Here is a 17,658-nt window from a genome sequence, read left to right on the forward strand (position 1 = left end):
ACTTACTCACGGAGGTGTCTCCTTGGCATAGGTTAATCAAAGAAGCCGCTGCAGATGAGACCCGACCAGGCTCCTCAAACACCATACGAAAAGTCCGGAGGAAGGCTTGGAAGTCACGGGTCTCTGGTCCCTGTCTCTCCCAGATAGGGTTCGCCCATGCAAAAGCCTTTCCAGTGAGGAGAGAGATGATGAAAGCGACCCTTGCGCCATCAGACGAAAATGTCCTACTATACAGGCTGAAGTGGATCTGGCACTGATTCAGAAATCCACGACAGGTACTTGCTTCTCCATCATAACGGTCAGGAAGTGGCAAAGAAACATGCGGGTCAACACTGCCAAGAGGTGTAGTCTGAGGATCAACACTGCCATGAGGTGTAGTAGGGGGAACGTCAGATTGTGCCTCCTGCCAACGTGCAAGAATGTTCAACACCTGGGGGAGTTGGTGCTGTCGAGACCGGAGGTCTAGCATATCCGCCCGCATTTCTTGAGACGTCGTCATATTTTTTAATCGACTAGCGGGGTCCATGGCCTGAGCGTACTGTCACGAAGTGTCTGTGGATCCACTGGGCCGTACTGCCTTGGCGGTAAGGCAGCTGGCCAACAGGGCGCAGGTCAATGTCTATAGTTCGTATAGGTACCTGTGGCAGCTCGGACAGCAGCAGGGCAGGCCCGGGTGGGACTAGGCAGCAGGTAGACGTCAGGCGAGGTGAAGCAGGTCAGACGTGGAATACAGCACGACACGACTTTGGCACAGCACAGTGCTAGACCAGGATAGTATGGAATGCAGGGAACAGGAACAGGAAAACACTAGGAGGCCATCACATAGACAAACATAGGAAACATCAACAATGCTCAGGCATAGAAACAGGGGACTGGAGGCCTCTTATAGTCCAGGGTACTCACGGGTTAAAGTTCATCAGAAGTCCGGTGCGCACGCTGCTCCTTTAAGATCCCTTCGGGATCCGGCTGAGGTGAGTGGACGCGAGCGCTGGGGTCTCCTCATCAGGAGGCTGGGGCCAGCGCTTGCCAACTCGTGGCTGCGGCTGTCAGGAGGAGATTGGAGCTGACGGCCTGCAGCCACGGACATTACAGTTAATCTCTATATGTTACCAATTTTTACCATGCAAACATTTCACAATTATATATTACATACACTTGCCCAAGTGTATGACCTTGTTCTCAAAATACTGGACAAAGACATTCCAAGGCTTTGACAAGGGGAGGGGGAAGGGGATAAGAACAGACATAGCTGAATGAGCTGTGTAACAGGATCTCTTCATGCAGAGGTAAGGCAGCTGTGGGGGGGCCAATCAGAATGAGGTACATGCAAAAAGACTACATGTGTTTCTCTATTTCCCTTCCACTTTTTCTAAGGTTCAGCTCCGCGCAACAAGATTCACTGTTAACCCTTTCTGTGAGGATTACTAGCATTTCTGGGGATATTGGCGATAGAAGCTTATAATGGGATAACCCCTTTAACATCCTAATAAAGAGGACCACTATTTTTAACTTATATATAGCACATATCATGCATTCACAAAAGCATACGTCTATGCATCGTTGATTTGCAAAGCACAATTTAAGACAGTAACAGAGACAAGCAGTTATGTATCTATTTATTCTTCTGGCCGTCTGAGCCTTATATGGGTCACAGATCAGAACCGCAAAAGAATTGTCCAGAATCAGTGGGCAGGCGTGGTTACCTGTCACTTCTCACAGAGTTCTACAGGTGTAGTCACCTCATTTTTCAATCACACATTCAATCACACACTTAGCCTACATAAAACACACATATAAACATGTAACAAAGACACGATCCTAGAGAAATTCACTGATTCCCCGCTTCCCACCAGAACCGGAAAAGGTCATACCCCACAGGGGTAGGGAGAGAGTTAAAAATAGAAAGACAACGGCTTACTAACTGCAGATTTTTGTTTATATCTATTCTCTCCCTTTCTCTAATGGGCAGTTCCACGCTGGTTCCGCATCAGGCAGGTTATGGGGGATCTCGCTGGGGCCTCCAAATAATGTGGAAGTAGTCAAATCCCACTTCTTGTTGAGTTGCTTCCTCTTAACAGAATTTGTCTTTGGATCACAGAAATCACTGGCCGGGAGACACTTCATACAGTGATGTACAAATAGATTCTGCGTGAGGGCATGCTCAAACTTTATTTATGCATTCAATTAAACGCATCAACCAATCAGATGATGCCAAGTATATAAATGCGTACATTTGAAAATACTTCTATATAAGTTAATGACTTTCTTCCTAGTTGAATCCTTTCAAACACATCTGGTATTCATTAGATTGGAATGCCAGATGACGTCATCTTTACCCTATTAAAATGACAAGGAATATATTAATTTAAGAGAAGATTAAAACATATCAAATACATATCTCATATAAATATAATGCAGTCATTTTGAAGATATTTATACAATATATACAAATTGCTCTAACATCTGCTACTGTGCTGCTCCATTCATTTACATTTGTAGTTTATTTACATGCAGATACATGTATATTTAGAGTAAGTTGTTTATTTACATACAGATACATTATCACGATCCGTGGGTATGTGGACCCACTAGGCCGCACTGCCATAGCGGAGTAGCAGCTGGCCAAACAACAGTCCTAGTATAATAGTACCTTAAATAGTCCAAACATTAATGGAGGCTTGGCATAGATGAATTCGTAGACACCAGACGTGGTGTATATCAGCAGGCGTGACCGGTGGCACAACACGACTCCAATAGGTTAAGGCACAGGAACAGATATAGCACGGGATACAGGTAGCAGAGCACGGGGACAACGGGAACAGGATAACACTAAGGGACCATTTGCTAAGACTAACATGGGTAAACACAACAACGCTCAGGCAATGAGTGAAAGGGCAGAGCCCTTTTTATAGTCCAGGATGATCATGGGCTAATAACAGATCCTACTCATGTATGTGCACTGGCTCTTAAAGGGTCGGGGTGCAGGTAAGAACGAAAATCCGTGGTTGTGGATGTTACAGTAGCCCCTCACTTACACACCCTCTACTTGGGGCCAGAGCGAGAGAGGCATTTATTAATGAGGGTAGGAGCATTGAGGTTTTCCTCTGGCTACCAGGACCTCTCCTCTGGACCAAATCCCCTCCAATCCACCAAATAAAAAGTCCCTCCTCCTACCCTCTTGCAGTCCATGATCTCCTTCACCTCAAACACATCAGATGAACCGCTGGGAGCCACTGCGGGACGAGTCCTACTATCGCGGTTCAGGACCAAAGGCTTCAGGAGGGACACATGAAAGGAGTTGGGGATTCTGAGGGTAGGAGGCAGCCGAAGCTTATAGGAGACAGGGTTTATTAGTTGTAGTATCTCAAAGGGTTCGAGGAACATGGGAGCAAACTTGTAGGAAGGCACCTTTAAACGGGTATTCCTAGAGGATAGCCAGACTTTGGTACCCGGCAGACACTGAGGCGGCTCTCTTCTCCTAGTATCCGCCTTTCACTTCATGCGATTGACTGCTTGCAGAATAGAGGACTGGGTTTGCTGCCAGACCTGTAGAAAGTCTCTAAATGCAGAGTTAGCTGCTGGTACTGGGGATGTAGTCGGAACAGGAAGAGGGATTTGTGGATGTTGTCCATAGACATGAAGTGGCTAAGATAATTCTCCATGATTTGGTTAACCCTCTCGATGTGGCCATTAGACTGGGGATTATAGGCTGAAGAAAAGTCCAACTTTACGTCTAGGAGTTTACAGAGGGCTCCCCAGAATTTCGAGGTGAACTGAACCCCTCGATCACACATGATATGAAGAGGCAAACCATGCAAACATAAGATGTGCTGGATGAAGGATTCGCAAGCCGAGGAGCCGAAGGTAGGCCGGGATAATTTGAGCCATCTTCAAGAACCGATCCACCACCACCCAGACCGAATTTGCATCCTGCAAAGGAAGGAAAATCAGTGACAAAGTCGATTGCTCTATGCTGCAAGGGAGCATTGGGCACAGGCAGGGGTTGGAGCAGACCGGCAGGCTTGGAGTGAGCAACTTTGTTGGAAGCACACACAGTGCAGGACAAGACAAAGCCCACAATATCATTGGGCAGCATGGGCCACCAGAAATGACCGGCAATCAGATCTCGGGTTTTACGAGCACCAGCGTAAACCGCACAAAAGTCCTCCCCGGAGAAATGTCTCTAACCTGCAGAGGATTAACAGGAATAATACAGGACAGGTCAATAATACTTCGCAGAGACTCCACGGTGTCCTCTGTTTCAAACGACCTGGACAGGGCATCGGCCCCCACATTTTTGTCAGCAGGACAGGAATGAAGCACAAATTATAACCGGGTGAAGAACAGCAACCACCTGGTTTGACGGGGGTTCAGCCATTGGGCCGACTGGAGACAGGTGAGGTTCTTGTGGTCGGTATATATCAGGATGGGGTTAGCTGCGCCCTCTAGTAGATGTCTCCACTTCTCAAGAGTCAATTTGATGGCCAGTAACTCCCGATCCCCAATAGAGTAATTTTAATTTCTATAGCACATTAGCTATATATATATATTACTGCTTATAATCCCCACACATGTTCTATTGAGGTATGGAGGCTCGTGACTTCGAAGGAGGCTAGTGTGATGTTACTATCCGGGGGTATTTCAACTTCACTAAGCTTAGTCAGGAAATCCACTGTATCCCTAATGTAAGAAAAGTCTCGAGTGGAATAATCAAATAATATTTTGTCTAAGAAAATTGCTATAAGCTGAAAATGGACTCTGTACCGGAAAATGATTGGTCGTCCAGGGGGGTCAAATGCGTATTTATGGATTTTAGGCAACACATATAGAACTAGAGTTCTAGGGTATTCTATGGTAAGATATTTAAGTGTACCATCATCAATAATTCCCCAGTTCTTTACACCTTCCACAATAGTTTTAATCCGCCTAGCTATTTGAAACTTGGGATCGTACATAATCTGTTTATAAATGGTAGTGTCACTTAACTGTAGTTCAATTTCATTAACATATGAAGTCGTATCCATGATGATGACAAACTAGCCCCCTCTGTCAGCTGGTTTTATCGTGATGCTGTTATCATGGATCAATTCCTCCAAAGCATCTGTCTCCTCCTTAATCATATTCGGGTGTTCAAAGTTGAAATCAACATTGTTAGTTTTAAGTTGTTCAATATAATTTTTAACAACTGTAACAAGTGCATCAATGACAGGTTATGACAGTGGCATAAAATTACTTTTGTAAAACAAACTCAAGTTCTTTAAACAGATCTCTGATGTCTTAGACTTGTTCTCAAACGTATGGTCTAAGGACCAACATTTCAATTTTAGTGTTCTGAAAAAATTTAACAGATCGGTTTCCAACTGGAGCCAATCCATGAGGGAAGTCATACAAAAGGATAATCCCTTATTTAAAACCACAGTTTGAATAGAGGTTGGAGTTTTGGAAGAAATGTTTACCACTAAGTTCTCTTTTTCTGTGTGGCTCACTTCGTCAGTGGTGGTTGTTGTCTGGGGATCCTGGAGTCTGGTGGTGTCTCCTATCGCTTCTCCAGGTAGGTCTATTGCCGGAATTGATGTACCAGGTGTATCCCCTAAAAAAGACTCATTAGGTCAAAGAACATGTTGTTCAGTAGGTTTTTTTACGTCTCTTATTATCACAGGGTTGAGTGCCCCCTCTCCTGTTATCCTCTGTGCTCCAATTATAAATTCTCCCCTTTAGGTAATACTTTGAGTGATTTAAATCTCTGTGTGGTGGTAGACAGTCCCGAAAAAAGCTTTTCACAATCTTGGGTACTCAACATTGTACGTAATGCACCATCAGACTCTTGAATGCTAGCTTTAACTGATTCAATCTCTAGTTTCCAAAATTCTATGTTAAGCTATATAACGTCCAGAGCATAATTTTTAGATAGCTGTTGAAGATGGTTACAAAGAAAGTTGTTCTGAGAAAAAAGGTTCGGTCTAAGTGTAGACCTCATACCTCGTGGGCTCCTCTTATTTCTGTAGTACTCTCCCAGAGATTGTTCATTTCGCCTTTGAACACCCGAATATGAGTAGGGAGGAGACAGATGCTTTGGAGGAATTGATCCATGATGACCGCATCATGATAAAACCAGCTGACAAAGGGGGTGCGGTTGTCATCATGGATACGACTTTATATGTTAAGGAAATTGAATGACAGTTAAGTGAAAGTCTGTGGTGAGCTCTAGAAGCTTGGTTCAAGTTCTTGATGTCCTGGTCAATATGTATGGTCTAGATCTAGAGATTGAATTGTATATTAAGCCAACTGACAGAAAAAATTTGTTGTGCTTGAACTACAATCACCCAAGGAAGATAGTGAGGAGTGTCACGGAGCAGGTTAGTGGACCCACTAGGCCATACCGCCGCAGTGGGGAGGCAGCTGGCCAAACAACAGGACACCCCAGAAATACAATGTCCCGCACAAGGGTACCTGAATAGTCCAGATGGTGGCCGCAGCTCTGGCACAGATGAGATGGGTGCAGCAGATGGCGCCAAACGTGGCGGATGACACAGGAGCCGCAAGTTGCGCCAGACGTGGCGGATTCCTCCGGATGTAGCAGATAACACAGGACGTGGCGGATTCCTCCGGACGTGGCGGATTCCTCCAGATGTGGCAGATGACACAGGACGTGGCGGATTCCTCCGGACGTGGCAGACGACACAGGACGTGGCGGATTCCTCGAGACGTGGCAGATGACACAGGACATGGCAGACTCCTCTGGACGTGGCAGAAGACACAGGACATGGCAGATTCCTCTGGACGTGGCAGATGACACAGGACGTGGCACGACTAGATACTAGGGCAAAGCACGGGAAACAGGAACGGGGAAAAAGGCACGGGCAACAACAGGAACGGGAAACAAGGCACGGGCAACAACAGGAACGGGAAACACTAAGGGACCATTTGCAAGACAGACTGGGAAAACTAACAACGCTCAGGCATCGAACTAGGGGGCTGGACCCCTCTTATAGCCCAGGGTACTAACGGGTCAAAGGTCTTTCAAGATGTCCGGTGCGCGCGCTTCCCCTTTAAGAGCGGGGAAATTTGGAAAACATTTCCTAAATTTGAACGTATCTGCTTGTAAACAGATAGTAATACAACACAAAATATTTACCCTGCGGGCTCCGGCGGAGGTGAGTGGATGCAAGCGCTGGCGTCTCCTGAGGAGGAGGCTGGGGCCAGCGCTTGCCGACTCGTGGCTGCGGCTGTCAGCGGGAAGCTGGAGCTGACAGCCCGCAGCCACGGACATTACAGTATCCCCCCTCTTACGCCTCCTCTTCTTGGGACCGGAGCGAGAGAGAAACTTCTTTAGAAGAGTAGGGGCATTGAGGTTCTCCTCTGGCTCCCAGGACCTCTCTTCGGGACCAAACCCCCTCCAATCCACCAAATAAAAGGTCTTTCCTCTCACTCTCTTGGTGTCCAAGATCTCCTTTACCTCAAAGATGTCCGAGGAGCCGCTCGGAGCAACCGCAGGGCTGGGAGTCTTGGAATAGCGTTTAGGATCACAGGCTTCAGGAGGGAGACGTGGAAGGAGTTGGGAATCCTGAGGGTAGGAGGCAGCCGAAGCTTGTAGGCGACAGGGTTGATCTGCTGCAGGACCTCGAATGGTCCAAGGAACCTGGGAGCGAACTTGTATGAGGGCACCTTCAAGCGAATGTTCCGAGAGGACAGCCAGACTTTAGTCCCCGGAAGATACTGAGGCGGCTCTCTTCTCTTAGTATCTGCCTTTCGCTTCATGCGATCTACTGCCAGCAAAATAGAGGACCGGGTCTGTTGCCAGATTTGCAGGAAGTCCCCATATGCAGAGTCAGCAGCGAGAACCTGAGATGAAGTCGACACAGGAAGAGGGACTCTGGGATGTTGACTGTACACGATGTGAAACGGAGTGGAAGTGGTGGACTCACATGTGTGGTTGTTGTAAGAAAATTCGGCCCATGGTAGAAGCTGTACCCAGTTATCGTGCTGTGAAGAGATGAAGTGGAGATAATTTTCCATGATCTGGTTGATCCTCTCAACTTGCCCATTTGACTGGGGGTGATAGGCAGAGGAAAAGTCCAATCTCACATCCAGGAGTTTCCAGAGGGCTCTCCAGAACTTAGAGGTAAACTGAACCCCCCGGTCGGACACAATGTGAAGAGGCAAGCCATGCAAGCGGAAGATGTGCTGAATGAAGAGACTTGCCAGACGAGGAGCAGAAGGTAGGCCGGTCAGCGGGATAAAATGAGCCATCTTAGAGAACCGGTCCACCACCACCCAGACAGTGTTACATCCTGCTGAGGGGGGAAGGTCTGTGACGAAGTCCATCGCAATGTGCTGCCAGGGGGCATTGGGTACAGGCAGAGGTTGAAGCAGGCCGGCAGGCTTGGAGTGAGTCACTTTGTTAGAGGCACACACTGTGCAAGAAGAGACAAAGTCCAGAACATCCTTAGGTAGCGTGGACAACCAAAAGTGACGAGCGATCAGGTCTCGGGATTTACAGACACCGGCGTGCCCAGCAAGTTTAGAACTATGTCCCCAGCGGAGAATTCTTCTCCTGTCTGCCAACCGAACAAAAGTCCTCCCAGGAGGGATGTCTCTAACCTGCAGAGGATTAGCAGTGACGATGCAGGACGGGTCTATGATGGTCTGAAGGGACTCCACCGTGTCTTCCGTCTCAAACGATCTGGACAGGGCATCGGCCCTCACATTCTTGTCTGCGGGACGGTAGTGGAGCACAAACAGAAAACGGGTGAAGAACAGCGACCACCTGGCTTGACGAGGATTAAGTCTTTGAGCGGACTGAAGGTAAGTGAGGTTCTTGTGGTCGGTGAAGATCAGGATGGGGTGAGCAGCGCCCTCCAGAAGATGTCTCCACTCCTCCAGAACCAATTTGATGGCCAGCAGCTCCCGATCTCCAATGGAGTAATTGCGCTCAGCAGAAGAAAACAGTCTAGAGTAGTAGCCACATACTACTGCCTTTCCTTTGGAGCTCCTCTGGAACAGAAGTGCACCTGCACCGACAGAGGAAGCGTCCACTTCCAGTGAGAACTGCCGAGATACGTCAGGATGATGGAGAATCGAGGCTGAAGTGAAGGCACTCTTCAGGCTATTAAATGCAGACTCTGCCTCTGGAGTCCACACTTTGGCATTCACACCCTTCTTGGTAAGGGTCGAGATGGGAGATGTCAGAGAAGAGAAGTTAGGAATAAACTGCCGGTAGAAATTGGCGAATCCCAGGAACCGCTGTATGGCACTTAAGCCTTGAGAACGTGGCCACTCCAGGACAGCCTTCACTTTCTCAGGATCCATCTTGAGGCCTTGATCCGAGATGATGTAGCCCAGGAAGGGCAGAGAACTCTTCTCAAAGACGCACTTCTCCAGCTTGGCGTATAAATGATTCTCCCTCAATCGTAGTAGAACCTGACGAACATGCCTCCGATGAGTCGTCTGATCTGGGGAGAAAATCAAAATATCATCAAGATAAACAACAACACAGACATAGAGTAGATCTCGGAAGGTGTCGTTAACGAACTCCTGAAACACTGCTGGAGTGTTACACAGTCCGAAGGGCATCACCAGGTATTCGTAGTGCCCGTCCCGGGTGTTAAATGCCGTCTTCCATTCGTCACCCCGGCGAATCCGGACTAGATTGTAAGCCCCACGCAGGTCTAGCTTAGAAAAAATGTTGGCCCCTCGTATGCGATCAAATAGCTCAGAAATGAGTGGCAACGGGTATTTGTTCTTGACTGTGATCAGGTTGAGGCCCCTGTAGTCTAAGCAGGGACTAAGGGATCCATCCTTCTTTTTAACGAAGAAGAATCCAGCCCCGGCCGGGGAGGAAGATTTTCGTATAAAACCCCTCTCCAGATTCTCCTTGATATAGGCCGACATGGATAGAGACTCAGGCAAGGAGAGAGGATATACCCGTCCACGGGGAAGAGAGGCATTAGGAACCTGTTCAATGGGGCAGTCATAGGTGCGATGTGGAGGCAGCGTCTCAGCCTCCTGTTTGCTGAAAACATCTGCATACTGAGCAAAATGGGGAGGCAGTCCCGACAGCGACTGAGGCAGAGAAGGCTTGACAGGATGGATCTGCAACAGACAACGACCATGGCACTTGGAGCCCCATTGGAGAACCTCTCCAGAATTCCAGTCCAGGACTGGGGCATGTAGTCAAAGCCAAGGCAGGCCCAGCAGAACAGGATTGATGGCCTTGGGCAAAACAAGGAACGAAATAAATTCAGAATGAAGTACTCCAACCTGGAGCTTCAACGGCTTGGTTTTAGAGATAATGGGATCAGGCAGAGGCAGTCCATTAACTGAGGCAACAGCCAAAGATGTCTCCAGGGGAACTGTGGGCAGCTGAAGATGATCCACAAGCTCTTTCTGGATGAAATTTGCAGCAGAGCCAGAGTCAAGATAGGCAGAGACTTGATCCGTCTTGTCGCCGGATACCAGGGTCACAGGAATAGTCAATTTGGAAGCGAATCCTCTGTTCGATTCTGTTCCACCTAGTGTTGTCTCTCCAACCAATCCTAGGCAATGGGGTCTCTATGGCCTCTGGGGGCACAGACGCACAATATGGCCTCCATGGCCGCAATACAAACAAAGTCCAGAAGTGCGCCTGCGTTGTCTCTCCTGGCTAGACAATTTAACATAATTACTCTGCATCGGGTCCTCTGGTGGGACGACTGAGGAGGATTGCGGGACAGCAGAATACAGCCTGGGAAGTTCTCTCCCCCGGAGAACCTCTTGGGAACGTTCCCGGATCCTCATGTCGACACGGGAGGCGAGTAGGATAAGATCGTCCAGGGTAGATGGCAGATCGCGAGCAGCCAGCTCGTCCTTGATCCCTGAAGACAGTCCCTGCCAGAATGTAGCCACCAAAGCCTCGTTGTTCCAGGTCAATTCAGCAGCCAGGATACGGAACTGAATGGCATACTCGCCCACGGAGAGGTCTCCCTGGTGTAGGGTCAGCAAGGGTGCAGCAGCCGAAGAAACTCTCCCAGGTTCCTCAAAGATCGAGCGCAAGGTCTATAAGAAGCACTGCAAGTCCCGGGTCTCTGGTCCCTGATGTTCCCACAGAGGATTGGCCCATGCCAGGGCTTTTCCGGTAAGGAGAGAGATGATAAAGGCGATCCTGACGTCATCCGAACAGAAGGACCTGGCATGTAGTCTGAAATGGATCAGGCACTGATTCAAAAATCCCCTGCAGGACCTCGGATCTCCGTCATAGCGTGGAGGTAGCGGCAAGAAACACAGGGGGTTGGTACCGGTACAGACAGGAAGTGTAGCAGGCGGAACCGCAGGAACGGGTGCGGTGATGACTGTGGACGAAGCAAGCAGCCGATGGGCTATGGCGTTCACCGACAGGAGGAGCTGGTCTTGTCGTGACTGGAGATCCTCCATCTCAGCCAGCATGGCTTGTGTAGTCAATGTCTCAGGTTGACCAGCGGGGTCCATGGCCTGAGCGTACTGTCACGGAGCGGGTTAGTGGACCCACTAGGCCGTACCGCCGCAGCGGGGAGGCAGCTGGCCAAACAACAGGACACCCCAGAAATACAATGTCCCGCACAAGGGTACCTGAATAGTCCAGATGGTGGCCACAGCTCTGGCACAGATGAGATGGATGCAGCAGATGGCGAAAAAACGTGGCGGATGACACAGGAGCCGCAAGTTGCGCCAGACGTGGTCGATTCCTCCGGACGTGGCAGATAACACAGGACGTGGCGGATTCCTCCGGACGTGGCGGATTCCTCCAGACGTGGCAGATGACACAGGACGTGGCGGATTCCTCTGGACGTGGCAGACGACACAGGACGTGGCGGATTCCTCCAGACGTGGCAGATGACACAGGACGTGGCAGACTCCTCTGGACGTGGCAGAAGACACAGGACGTGGCAGATTCCTCTGGACGTGGCAGATAACACAGGACGTGGCACGACTAGATACTAGGGCAAAGCACGGGAAACAGGTACGGGGAACAAGGCACGGGCAACAACAGGAACGGGAAACAAGGCACGGGCAACAACAGGAACGGGAAACACTAAGGGACCATTTGCAAGACAGACTGGGAAAACTAACAACGCTCAGGCATCGAACTAGGGGGCTGGACCCCTCTTATAGCCCAGGGTACTCACGGGTCAAAGGTCTTTCAAGATGTCCGGTGCGCGCGCTGCCCCTTTAAGAGCGGGGAAATTTGGAAAACATTTCCTAAATTTGAACGTATCTGCTTGTAAACAGATAGTAATACAACACAAAATATTTACTGGTTCACATATCCTATATGTCTACTTTATGTTAGCATTGTTTTTTGAACATTCTTTTATTTCTCTAGGATGTTACAAGGCTTAGAACTTTAGTAGCAATTTCTCACATTTTTAAGCAAATGTAAAAGCTTTTTTTTTAGAGACCAGTTTAGTTCTGAAGTGGCTTTGAGAGGCCTTTATATTAGAAACTCCCATAAAACACCCCATTTTAAAATTGCACCCCTCAAAGTATTCAAGAAGCCCTTAGGAAGTTTCTTAACCCTTTAGTTATTTCACAGGAATTAAAGAAAATTGGAGGGGAAATTTACAAAATGTATTATTTTTGAATAAATTATTTTTTTATCTATTTTTTTTCTGTAACACAGAAGGTTTTACAAGAGAAATACAACTCACTATTTATTCCCCTGATCATGAAGTTTTTAGAAATATCCCACATGTGGCCCTAGTGTGATACTGGACTGAAGTACAGGACTCAGAAGAAAAGGAGCACCTAGTAGATTTTGGATCCTCCCTTTTATAAAAATATATTTAAAGCCATGTCAGGTTTGAAGAGGTATTGTGGTGCCAAAACATAGGAAACACCACAAAAAATACACTATTTCAGAAACTACACTCCCCAAGTAATATATCTAAGGGTATAGTGAGCATTTAACCCCACAGGTTTTTTGCTGAATTTCTTGGAATTAGGCTCTAAAAATGAAAATCTAAATTTTTTCACACAAAAGGTAGTTTGCTTAGATTTTTTTTCATTTTCTCAAAGTATTAAGGAGAAAAACCATCCCAACAATTGTAAATTAATTTCTCCCAAGTACGATAATTTGGTCATTAACTGCTGTTTGGACACACCACAGGGCTCAGAAGGGAAGGAGCGTCATTTGACTTTTACAGCTCGTTTTGCTGGATTGGTTTTTGGGTGCTGTGTCACGTTTACAAAGCCCTGAGGGACCAAAGCAGTGGAGACCCTACAAAAATGAATCTATTAGGAAAACTACACCCCTCAAGGAATCAAACTAGTAGTATAGTGAGCATTTAAACCCTGCAGGCTTTTTGCAAAATGTATTGGAATAAGGCCATGAAAATAAAAATATAAAATTTTTTTACACGAAAATGTAGAATTTTTTTAATTTTCACAAGGGTTAAAAGAGAAAAGAACCCTAACATTTTCAAAGAAATTTCTCCCGAGTATAACAATACCCCATATGTGGTCTTAAACGGCTGTTTGGACCCACAGCAGGAGCGCTATTTGGCATTCAGAGTTTGCTGTATTTGTTTTTGGGTGCCATATCGCATTTGCAGAGCCCCTGAGGTACCAGTACAGTAGTCCCTGAGAAGTGATTCTATTTTGGAAACTACACCCCTCAGGGCATTTATTTGGGCAGGAAGTAGTGAACATTTAGACCCCACAGAATTAGGCAGTGAAAATGAAAAATTATATTTGTTCCAAAACTATGTTGGTTTAGCTCCAAATTTTTCATTTTTTCAAGGGGTAATAGGAGAAAACACCACAAAATTTGTTACTCAATTTCTCCCGAGTATGGCAATACCCTATGTGTGGCCCTGAACTGCTTGTTTGGGCACATGGCAGGGCTCAGAATGGAAGGTGCGCCAATTGGCTTTTGGAGCGCAGATTTTGCTGGATTTCTGTTCGGGCACCATGTTGCATTTACAGAGCTCCCTTATGTACCAGAGTACAGTGAAAAGCCCCGAGAAGTGACCCCATTTTTGGAAACTACACTCCTCAAGGCATTCATCATTTGCCTGGATATATGCCAGGACTGAGTGATTTTTCACAGCATTAACCCACAATTGCAGGGCTCTGAGGTCATATATTAAAACAAACCCCTAAGAAGTGACCCCTATTTTGGAAACCCTAGGCATTTATTAAGAGGTGCAGTGAGTATTTTGACCCACGTGGTGTTTTTATACTACCATTTTAGTGCAGTAATATGTTGTGCCTAGCTTGTGCCACTGAAAACAAATATCTCACAAACTATTAAGCGGTTTCTCCCGGGTATGGAAATGCCATATATGTGAAAGTAAACTGCTGTTAGGGCACATTGTAGGGCTCAGAAGGGAGAGAGCGCCATTTGGCATTTAGAATGTGGATTTTTCTTGGTAGTAGTTCTGTTTGGGGTTTTGCTGGTATTTTAGTTTATAATGTGGGAAAATATGTAAACTGTGCGGAGTACATCAGGGCATAATATGATGGTATAATAATAAGGTAAATTAATAATAATAATCCACAGTTCTGTGGCCAGTGTCGCACTGATAAATAGCGCCCGATCTTATTCCCCTTTTGGAACACACTATGCACATTTTGTGTCACCATATTCTGACAGCCATAACTTTTTTTTTGCGACAAAGCAGTGTAAGGGCTTATTTTTTGTGGGAAAATCCGTAGTTTTTATTGGTACCATTTTGGGGTACAGGAAACTTTTTGTTCAGTTTTTATTCAATTTCTTTAGAGACGTGGTGACCAAAAAAACAGGAATTCCAAATGCATAAAAAACATTTAGCTTTTGTGTTGCCATATTCTAAGAGCCATAACTTTTTTAAATATTTTTTATCAAATAAGCTGTGTGAGGGGTTGTTTTTTTCTCAAATGGCAATAGGGTGCCCAGGGTGCGATGTGCCAACTCATGTGAACACATTGCCTTCCACACATATTGTGAGGAGCAGTATGTTAACACCCTATTCTCTTCATTAATTCCCTATATAGGTTGGGCAATAGATGCCGAATTGAAGCACCTGGGTTATAAATATAGGCGCCCAGGGTGCTATGTGCCAACTTATGTGAGCACATTGCCTTTCACATATATTGTGGGGAGCAGCATGTTAATACCCCCATTTTTTTTATTTTTTTCATTAATTCCCTATATATATTTTTTTCACTAATTGAGGATGCCGTTTTAGAAAACCCATATTTGGGATACCCATCGGCATAATTCCTAATTATTCTTCATTGGACGGTATATACATTTGTGGCTAGTCCGCAATAACGTATCACTTGACAAACTCTAAGTTCTGAATTGAACGACCAGCACCACTTAGCGATACATTGGGTGTTATTATTTAATCTATGTATGTTGACTCTTATTTAATTTACACTATCCCTTACATTTTCATAATGCATGGGATGGACCCCATACCTAGCAATACACGGCTGTGGACCAATGGGATCCTTTGTTTTCCTGGGTTTTAAAGGTTATATTTTAGCCTATAACAGTGTATCCCAGCGAGGCGATCCCTGCACTATTGGCTACCTTTACTGAGATGGCCGCAGTGACACTCCAGGTATATCTTTCGCAGGCGCTGACATGCGCACTAGAAGTATAGTTTGTTCCTGTTTCCCGCACATGCACCGTAGCATAGCGGGGATGCTGATAACGGTGTATACATCAGTTTATGTATAAACTTTTTCACCAATTACAGATGTTATAACAGATGCTATGGAAATGTGATCATGACCCTGTTATGTATATTTATTGCATAAAGTAATGTTACAGCACTTAGACACTTTATTTATAGTTATATTTGCACATTTATTATGTGACTGTGCAGACATATAAAGTATGAAGTATACACTTGTTTATTGTACACTGTATATGAATTTTAGTTTAATTGAAGATGATGATTGTTGATTGTCTTTGCTTTATATAACACTGCTTGTACATTTCAACACTGCTTGAGGAAGGCTTTAGTGTGTGGAGCTGAAACGTTGCATCTGGGCTAATAAAGTAGCTCAATTTCTCCACTTACTTTGGATTGCTACCTACTTTTTTATTTCTATATTACTTTTTTTTTTTATCTATAAGGGATGATGGTCAAGTCCCTGCGGAGTGTACCCACCTACTGCCACCGATTCTGCTGGACTCTGGACTATTTGTATATAAATAATATTTATTTATATATATATATATATATATATATATATATATATATATATATATATATATATTGAGTAGTTTATTGACATACAGATACATGTATATTTCTATATTTAAAGTAAGTAGTTTATTCACATACAGTTTATTGACAGGGATACATGTATATTTAGAGTAAAGTGGTTTATTCACAATTATATATTATTATTATTATTATTATAATTATTATTATTTTTATTAAATATTCTTATGTTTATTAACCAAACACATATGATATATTTATCTTACAACAGACTGATGAAGCCATGGATGAGAAGCTAGACGTAAAGGTCAAGACAACCTAGGGGTAGCCCCCGCTTATTTGGCATGAAAAATCACACTCCTATTATTGCATTAAACGTGGCAGCTTCAAGCTGCCATCCAGACACTGTAGTCCTATATTGTATTTCATGTATGCAAACAAAGAATTGTCATAAAGTTTATGCAAAAAGCATTAAAAAAAAAAACGTGATCAATTATGTACGATGCTGAAGTTGGTTTCTTATTTCTTCAGTGTCTTATTTAGGGCTGAAGTTGGTTTCTTATTCAACAGCTTCTTATTCACATTTTTTTTAATGAATATATTATAGGGAAAACTTATATTAGTAATAAAATATTTTGCACTGAGCTGGCCAGAAATTAAAACATTTTAAAATTGGCTAAAAACAGAAAGAGCTGGCGCAAAAAATGGGAATCAAAGTGGGCACTACGAGGTGTGATTTAAAGGGTTAAATGACTTTGGCCTACTGATCTCACGCTGCCAACATACAGAAGGGAATGCCCTGCCTCAAATTCAGTAGAGTTCAGCCTGACACCAAAATGTTCTGCCCGTGAAAGCTGGCAGCAAAGTGGGCAAATTGACAATTTTTACAGATTTAAATAAGTAACTGGTGTTTTTGATGGGTTAAATGACTTTGGGCCAGTGGCGTAACTACCGCCGTAGCAGCTGTAGCAGCTGCTACAGGGCCCGCGGCATGAGGGGGCCCGTGTTGCCCGCCGGCACGGGCCCCACCATGGCTGGAGGCTCCGCTAGCTGCCGCTATGGCTGCTACAGCGCGACGCCACTGAACACGACTACGGCAGAGCAGGGAGTTATCTTCCCGCTCTGCCATTAAACAAAAGACATGTATCCCCTATCCAGAGGATAGGGGATACATGTGTGATCGCTGGCATTGATTGGGAGAACGGGGGACTGAAAGTCCCCTGAAGTTCTCCATCACAAACCTCGGACTTCCGGGGTCTGTGCCGGCAGCTCCGTAGAAATGAATGGAGCGCATGCGTGACCAGCTCTCCTTTCATTTTTATTGAGCTGCGCAGACGCTGGAAGTCAGAGGTTAGTCATCGAGAACTTCGGGGGACTTTCAGACCCCCGTTCTCCCTATCGCTGCCAGCGATCACACATGTATACCCTATCCTGTGGATAGGGGATACATGCCTTTTGTAGGACACACTGTAGGTCGCATTTT

General features: G+C 45.6%; 1 protein-coding gene across 4 annotated transcripts in view; it reads left to right on the forward strand.

The window, feature by feature from the left end:
• The window catches only part of LOC142660280 (sperm-specific sodium:proton exchanger-like), a 216,709-nt gene extending 200,050 nt beyond the window's left edge, over positions 1-16,659 (forward strand). For all 4 annotated transcript variants that reach the window (XM_075836867.1, XM_075836868.1, XM_075836871.1 and 1 more), the window contains one exon: positions 16,447-16,659. In XM_075836867.1, the coding sequence (XP_075692982.1) occupies positions 16,447-16,497 (51 nt within the window). In that variant the 3' untranslated portion in view covers positions 16,498-16,659. The remainder of the gene's footprint in view (positions 1-16,446) is intronic.
• The last annotated feature ends 999 nt before the right edge of the window (positions 16,660-17,658 follow it).

The sequence above is a fragment of the Rhinoderma darwinii genome, chromosome 9, assembly GCF_050947455.1.
Source record: "Rhinoderma darwinii isolate aRhiDar2 chromosome 9, aRhiDar2.hap1, whole genome shotgun sequence".
Taxonomy (NCBI): Eukaryota; Metazoa; Chordata; class Amphibia; order Anura; family Rhinodermatidae; genus Rhinoderma; species Rhinoderma darwinii.